The 7,875-nt window shown below is 33.7% G+C and overlaps 1 protein-coding gene across 1 annotated transcript in view; it reads right to left on the reverse strand.

The window, feature by feature from the left end:
- The window catches only part of LOC106462051 (sodium-dependent phosphate transport protein 2B-like), a 12,786-nt gene extending 5,169 nt beyond the window's left edge, over positions 1-7,617 (reverse strand). The window contains exons 1-4 of the mRNA XM_013921928.2: positions 7,434-7,617; positions 4,655-4,799; positions 1,400-1,672; positions 550-741 (exon numbers count right to left, since the gene is read on the reverse strand). Coding sequence (XP_013777382.1) covers positions 550-741; positions 1,400-1,672; positions 4,655-4,799; positions 7,434-7,448 — 625 coding nt within the window. The 5' untranslated portion in view covers positions 7,449-7,617. The remainder of the gene's footprint in view (positions 1-549; positions 742-1,399; positions 1,673-4,654; positions 4,800-7,433) is intronic.
- Between the last annotated feature and the right edge of the window lie 258 nt (positions 7,618-7,875).

The raw sequence follows: 7,875 nt of genomic DNA on the forward strand, positions 1-7,875 counted from the left end.
AGCACTTAGTAAAATATAAATTATACTTAAACTCCCCTCTACCATGAAGTAAATTGGCAAGCAACTCGAAGCCAGTAGCCAAAGACTTAAACATTTACAGTAATAATACTATAATGTGTACCAGTGATGAAAGACTACTCCATTCCAGTCTGCACATCTTTTGTAACCTTGATGAAAAGTTTTATCTGATTACAAAGAATGTACAGGGTGGCGCAAAAGTCGAGCACTATCCTGTTGTTCTTAAGTCGTTTTTCGTTCATTTTCTCGTATTCGTTTGTCGCAGCAAGTTTTTAAGATATGATTAAGTTTTCAAGAAAGGGTGGAAATGACCTTCATTGTGACACTGTGTCGTGATGTCAACGGTGCACATTTCTAACAGCTGAAATGGCAAAACTTTGAAAAAAAAATCATGGTGGTGCAGAACTTCTGCAACACCCTGTACTCGCGTGTTTTTTCAATCATATGGTGCTCTTGTATCTACAGGTACATCTCAAATGCGAATTAGATTCGATTAATATATTTTATGATAATTAAAAGACGTCACTAAACCTGTCCCTTCCTCTATAGGAAGCAAGACGATGACAGTCAACCAGTTGAACATATCATGAACAGTAGCAGCGGCGAATGCCCTACGGAATTCATTTCTTTCGGACGCTTGCATCAAGGACACTATGGTGTTGGTAACAGACGTGCCAATGTTGGCTCCCATTACAATAGGTATGGCGTTCCTCACAGAAATTACTGAAAAATAAAGAAAAAGAAACGGCTTTGGTATATATTGAACTACGCCATTACATCTATTACTACTGTACCACTGCATAAAATACAAGTTCCACCATTACTGTTAGATCAATATTTTAAGTTGTTTGTAAAGTGATGTTTCATACATAATACGTCTGAACGAACACTTGATTGTCGTGTATACCAACACGTTATGCTAATATAATAGTAAGTTACAAACAACTATTTATAAGTGTAACGAAATGGTTTTACTCATAGAAGGGGAGGTTTCAGATCAGGAATGTCGTAATAATTTGTAGATAAGGAAAAAAACATTCTGCAAGACATTTTACGACAAGAAGATTTTATGCTAATTGGAATTTAAAATGTAATGTCGATTGTTTTTGTTACGTGTTATGTAATCAAACTACTTCACTGATAGTTCGACAATAGTTCTATAGGAAATTGTTACATTATCACTATCAAAAATATGATAAGAAACACTTGAAATTATGTTATAGAAAAGTATTTCATTACAAAGCATGTCACTATAATGTTTTTGTTTACGAAGTTTAAGATAATAGTCATGATTATACAAGTATACACGTTATGTAGGTCACCTACACCAATACTGCTTAAATTCACATTGTAATAACTTAAGTTTAAAGCAAATACTCACACTCAGCTCCAACCATAGTTATGACGATAGAAGTAGATGTCGACGAACTCTGAACCAAGACTGTAACAAGAACTCCAATCATCAGGCCCACTACTGGGTTGGAGAGCAATTCGTTTTTTGATAACACCCCTCCAGCGGCTTTCCCGCCAATCAGACGAAACGCCGAGCTGAGAAAATCCAGGGAACAGACGAATATGTACAAGAGAAGTAGAAGAATTGCAATCTTTAAAATCGACAAGGTAACTCGTAAGATCTTCCGACAAGTAGTCAGTTCTTGAAAAAGAAAGACAATTCATGCTTCTAAGAATTTGGTTTTAACTTCAATAAAACTTAGTGTTTGTTGATGAGCAAAAGTTAACCAACCTACCTTCTGGCTCCCACTTTTCTACACTTCCTGTCATATCAAATCTCGTGACTTGTTGCTATCGTCTTACCCCGTAAGCTGTTATTTTCCAATCGTTTACTACACCTTCTGACTCTCAAGCTTTTTTTCTACGCTATCGATCGTATGTTATATAAAAGGTCGCATTTACACTTTTGGTCTAACTTAGTATCGTGTGGTTATAGTTGTTTAACTGTCGGGATACTAGGAGAATGGGAGGTGTATTAACAATCAAAATCTTAATGTGTCAGAGTTTTGATAAAATTGTGAACAAAAAGTTGTGTAAACACCAAAAAAAATACTAAACAGATGATCTAGCTCGTGAAATCTGCAACAGAATCCAAAAAAAATGTTAAGACGGTAAATCTAGTAACAGCTATTTAAACCCGTTTGACAGTCTAGCATAAGTCGTGAAGCACAAGGTGTAGCAACAGTTCATGAAACCAGATGTCTCAGGAAGTCTAGAACATTCTGGGATACAATGATCCCCAGAATCCAGAAAATCAGGCCTACCGAAAATTATGAAAGTTTAAAATAAAATAAAGATTTGTCAATGAAGATAAATAATAAATCATTTTTATATTCACGCTCAGTATTTATGAACCAGGCTTTCAACTCGTTTGGCGCCGTTTTTATAGTGTAACCTTACAAAAAAAAACGTTTTAAAACAATGTATTGCAATAGTTATACAGCTATTTTCCCACATTGGTGCACTCCAAATGGTGACTATGAAGTCAAGTAACGTGCCTGAGCTTGTTTGGGAATTCTCAAAATACAATTTTACTTATCATAGTACGAGCCACGAATCAAGCTGTTGCCCGCGAGCAACATATTGGTGACCACCAATGTAGAGAATAAATTTATACAGCTTTAACTTTACAGAAACAATAATATACCATCCGTCTTTACAACAGTAGTGAGATACAGTGCAATATGCAGATTTATAAACAACTGTAATAACTGTTTCAACAATATTGAACAATATTATAGAAACAAGCAGAAAGGAGTTAAAAGCTCACTCAATAAATATCGAACGATAAAACAAAACACCCGAGTCATTTTTATCACGAATTTATACCAGAAAATTTGACATTGTTGTATTAAGAGTGTAGGTATGAACTCTTTGATGCTTCAAACACTTCCACTGGTGTGTCAGCGGCAAGTTTATGGACTTACATCGCTAAAATCTGGTATTCGATTCTCCGCGATGCGCAGATAGCCCACTGTGTAGTTTTATGCTCGAAAGACAAAAAAAAGTTACGAATTAAAACAAACATTTACCTTACAACTGGCCAATCTGATTGATTTCGTTCATCTGAACCGAAATTGTTACCATCTACATAGAACTAGCATTATTTGTTTTAAAGAACATTTTCTAGCTACCGAGTAAACTTGTGAAAGATTACTCATCGTAATTGGTCACGATCTTTATTAGAAAATTATTGTATATAGAAGGCCACACAATCACAGCAACACAGAATAATATAACCTTTGTATCCTACCTTATTGAAACTAAAACACCAATTTGACCAGGAAAAAACTGCAAAATTTTACATATCTGTGAAAAAAATAAAAACTAGACAGTCTGGAAATATTAGAAATAAATAATGTCGAAAAACAAATCCAGAAAAAGTTTTAAACGACCAAACAAACTTACGATCCTCCCCACTTGCCTCTAGGTCACTTCCGGTTCTTTGTTTAAACATGTATAAACCTGTTATAAAACATTTCAGTCTGATGCCTTTACTGGCGAAACCATGGTTGTAAGTAGATGGTGTGTTGTGAAACGTACAATTGTCTTATTTTTCCTCAATTTTGTAATTATGGAGTTTCACCAAGTGCCAACGGTTTATAGTATAAATTTAGTATTACTTTTTTAAAAAAATGAATATTATTAAACATTATTTTACAAAATAAAAAACATCATTTAATATTTTTTTTCATCTTATAATTCTGAAAGAGGATTGTTCTTTATATGCTTTTATACTTTCGTTACATAGTCAATGTAGTAGTTGTTTTATGAAAAGCACACCGATTTGTTGTTAGTTTGTGAAGCTTGGTTGGTAACAAAGGTTTCGAGTCTCTCCAGGAAGTTCAGCACAAGCAGGTCGATATATCATACCTGTACTCCCGCAGAGGGGAATTTCTAAATGCATGTGTTGGCTCGTAGTTTTACTGAAACTCAGAGGCGTCGCTGGGTGCTTGAAAGATTCGGGGCACGGACCACGTCTGCTCAAAATCCACACGATTCGACACTCTATTGTACAGGATTGTATGTGTGTATGTAAGGTGTGGAGCAGATAACTATTTCATACGTTAGTTCCGGGAACAAATAATTAAAATACAAAGAGCTTGTGATGCAATAAGTGAAACGTAGATGAAATGCCAAGCCATATTTCAAGAAATAATCACACGAAAAAGTTGCATCATTAGGTGTTTTAGGACAAAAGTTCAACAGCTTTAACACATGTTTATACATGACAGCAATCACTAAGTACTTAATCATGTCACTGAGAAGCTTGGAAATTTCTGAATTTGTAAGTTTTCATAATGTAAAACCTTTTATTAATTAAAAATAGATAATATAGACGAGTCTCGTTTCATAAGTTTCCTAGTGTTTTGTGCGTGTTTTTAATCTATCACCAAAAGCAGTTACCTAGCAAGTTTCTGTAATGGTGGTGAACACTTGACGTTGCACTAATAAATAATAATATCTTAATCTTTTACACTGTAATAGTTTTACAATGAAACAAAATTCAAAGTTTTTTTTTCTGTTTTTTTAAGATATGATAAGATTGTTATGAATTTTTAGAAACATTTTTTAAAAGATTCGAGATGTATCATACTTCTTACGACATGAAAAGTTAACATACCTGACCATTTGACCCCATCGTCCTTCAACTCGGGTAAAACCCATGGATCAAAATCTGCATCCTCTTTCTCCCCGCTAGAGGTCGTGTTGTCCGTCGTGGGACAATTTCCATTTGGTTGTTCAACTGTTGCAACTTGAATCTTCAACTAACGATATATTTCATAATCATTCCTATCTTAAATTTTAAACATTCATCACCCAGATCTTCATCAATACATTAATTGTTATTCCAATGTCATCTATTGGGTAAACCTGTTTTAATTTTACACCAACAATTTATGTATTTTCCCAGCTCTATACGTATAGTTATATACATATGTATATATACACACACGATATATCTCTTTTTCCACTGTATGTTAAGCACTTACTAGCTGCTCAAACCTAAAATTCATGATATTCAATAGTTTTTGCATGTCCTGACCGCTACTACCCATGATAAATCAATAGTAAGTCTGAGAGGTTTCATGCAAAAAAGTGGGTTTCGATACAAAGCACCAACAAATAAATTACCCCCCCCCCTCCACCGAGTGATGAAGTTGTTCCTAGTACTAAATTCAGTAGTAACAAATCACCACTACCCCCCTACTGTAGTTTTATTGAACTAATACTTCTAAAGAGTATTAAAAAAATCAAAATGTCGTTTATTTACTGTGGCAAAATATTTAGATACAAGATTATCAATATTTAGGAGGACTTTTCCTAGCAAAGAAATATTTTGAAATAAAGTGTAAAATTAGATGTCTAACTGTTAATGAACGGGATTGAATATCACATTTTATTGCATTTTCGCAAGAAATCAAAATAGGATGAGAATATTTTAATTATAAATATAATTTTTTACTCACTAGTGGTCCCTCAGTTGGTCAGCGGCAAGTTTACGGAATTACGACGCTCGAATCTGGTGTCCGATTCCCCGCAGTGAACAGAATGTAGATAACCCCTAATATAGCTTTGAGCTATAGCGCGAGACCGCAGATAATCGTTTGTTTTGCATGCATAATGTTTCATGAAGCCGTTTACAATAAATATCTTATCATCTATTTTAATTATTAAAATTGGCTTAGGTACGATCTAGTGGTTAGTGAAGCCGATTCACAGTCTGCTGATCGCGGGTTCGCATCCCATCACTGAACATTCTCACATTTTCAGTCGGCGGTGGGTAGTGTTGACTGTCTGCCTTCCAATTTAAAAACTAGGGGCATTAGTGCAGATATCGCTGGAGTAGAGGCTATGAGCGAAGTTCAAGAAAAAATTAAATACATAACCATTTTGGTTTAATGATAGTGGTTTGTTTATTTGTTTATATCAAACACATAATCGTACGTGTTAAGACACGCTGACCCTCGTACCGATTCCAATTTTTCAAAATGGCACTGCACAAACGACTTGAAATAAAAGCAGAAAATTGCTGTAACGTATGTGAATAGACCCGCTTGTTTAGTATGTTACGCAATAAAAATGTAATTATTGGGAAATAGATGGAATCGTTTAAATTTTCTAGAAAACTAACTTTCTTAGTAATCTAAGTAGTTTTTTTTTGTTGTTGTTAACAGCAGTTGTTTGTCGATTGAATTACAAATACATTATTTCAACGTTTCCAAAAGTGTGGGGTGCACACCCAGGGGGACGCAATTTTTTTTCGGGGGGCGAGCGATTTGGGTAGAACCAATAGTGGCACAGTGCAAAATTAAACATAAGTAATAACTGCGTCACATATAACATTTTAATCTGTATCCGTGTATTATATCTTGTCACTTAACCCACTCTTAAAAAAAAAAAGAGGGATCGCGCACAAGAAACCATATTTATTAAAGGGGGTGTACATGACAAAAGATTGGGAAACGCTGCATTATTTAATATTCGAATATTCACTGCTAACTATTCTAAATACACTAAAAAAGGGGTTTCAGCCATAAATCTCTTTTCTTGGCACTCCATCATTAAACTAAATATAATTAAACATCTTAGGAAAATATTACCGCATTTTAGCTATGAATGACTGTACCACTCATAATTTGAAAAATTTAATTGTCTAGTCTTGTTTCTTACGATTTACCTGTACATAAATCAAAACATTTATTTTGATGTAAAAAACTTACAGTAAGTTACACCCAAATTATGCATTTTTACTTAATAAATACTTTCAAAGAAGACCTCGCTGTAAACTGCCCTTTGTTATCTTACTAGCAGTAGAAGTGGGCTCTATCTTGATACTATATTTAAAAATAACTGCGTTGGAATTTTTGAAAACAATGTGGTCAATTACAAGGCTGAAACGTAGCCCTGAAAATATTTAGTTCATTTGTCTAACATCAGTATTTGTAAAAATAAATAAAAGAACTTTTAATTGTAAAATAATTTTAATATTAACCTCTAAAATATATTCAGACGAAGTTATAATTAGAAGGTTTTTTTTTTTACGAGCTGATTGTAACAAAAAGAAAACGGCCAAGCTAAAATATTAGAAAATCATGACGAGGAGAACCAAGGATCAAACACAAACGTTTTCTTATAATTACGTAAAAATACGTTACGTGGCGAATTTTATGTATTATATGTTTAAAAAAATGGGAACACATTAAAAACTGAACTGGTGTATTTAAGTGTTTTACACTCACAAAAAATAAACCCATCATTCTATACGTATTTGAAGAACTTGTAGCATTTCGCCACAATTTAATTCTTCGTATTGTTAGCCGACACTGGGCAGCTTGTACATAATTCAATAAATAGAGTTGTTTAAAAATTGTTAACATTAATTAAATATTTTGTCTTACCTTTCCTTGAGTCATAATTTTGCTGAGTCGAGGTTTTTACCAACTCTAAAAATATTTACTTATTATTTTCACGATGCTTTAAACGTTTCTGGCAAAATAAACCCAAGCTTAGTCCTTTATTTCTAGTAAAACGTCATCCTTTCCTGCAACGTCACGTATTTGTCTCACTACCCAGCTTTTCAGTACGCAATGTTAGTTCGTTTTTGAATCCTGTACAAAAATAAAACATTACACAACATAACTAAATGTTAATTTAGTCACTCCCTACTTTATATTGCATCTCAACTTCTCAGTGGATGAACAATTTTAACTGTCATTAATAACTTTATCTGCTATCTACTAATTTTTATGGCACTTTTTTGAAGTGCGTAGAGTTACAAATTTATTCTATCTAAATGTTACAGGTATCGCAAAGGCTATATATATATATATACACCTGCAA

Source organism: Limulus polyphemus, unplaced genomic scaffold (genome assembly GCF_000517525.1).
Source record: "Limulus polyphemus unplaced genomic scaffold, Limulus_polyphemus-2.1.2 Scaffold1082, whole genome shotgun sequence".
NCBI classification, from domain to species: Eukaryota; Metazoa; Arthropoda; class Merostomata; order Xiphosura; family Limulidae; genus Limulus; species Limulus polyphemus.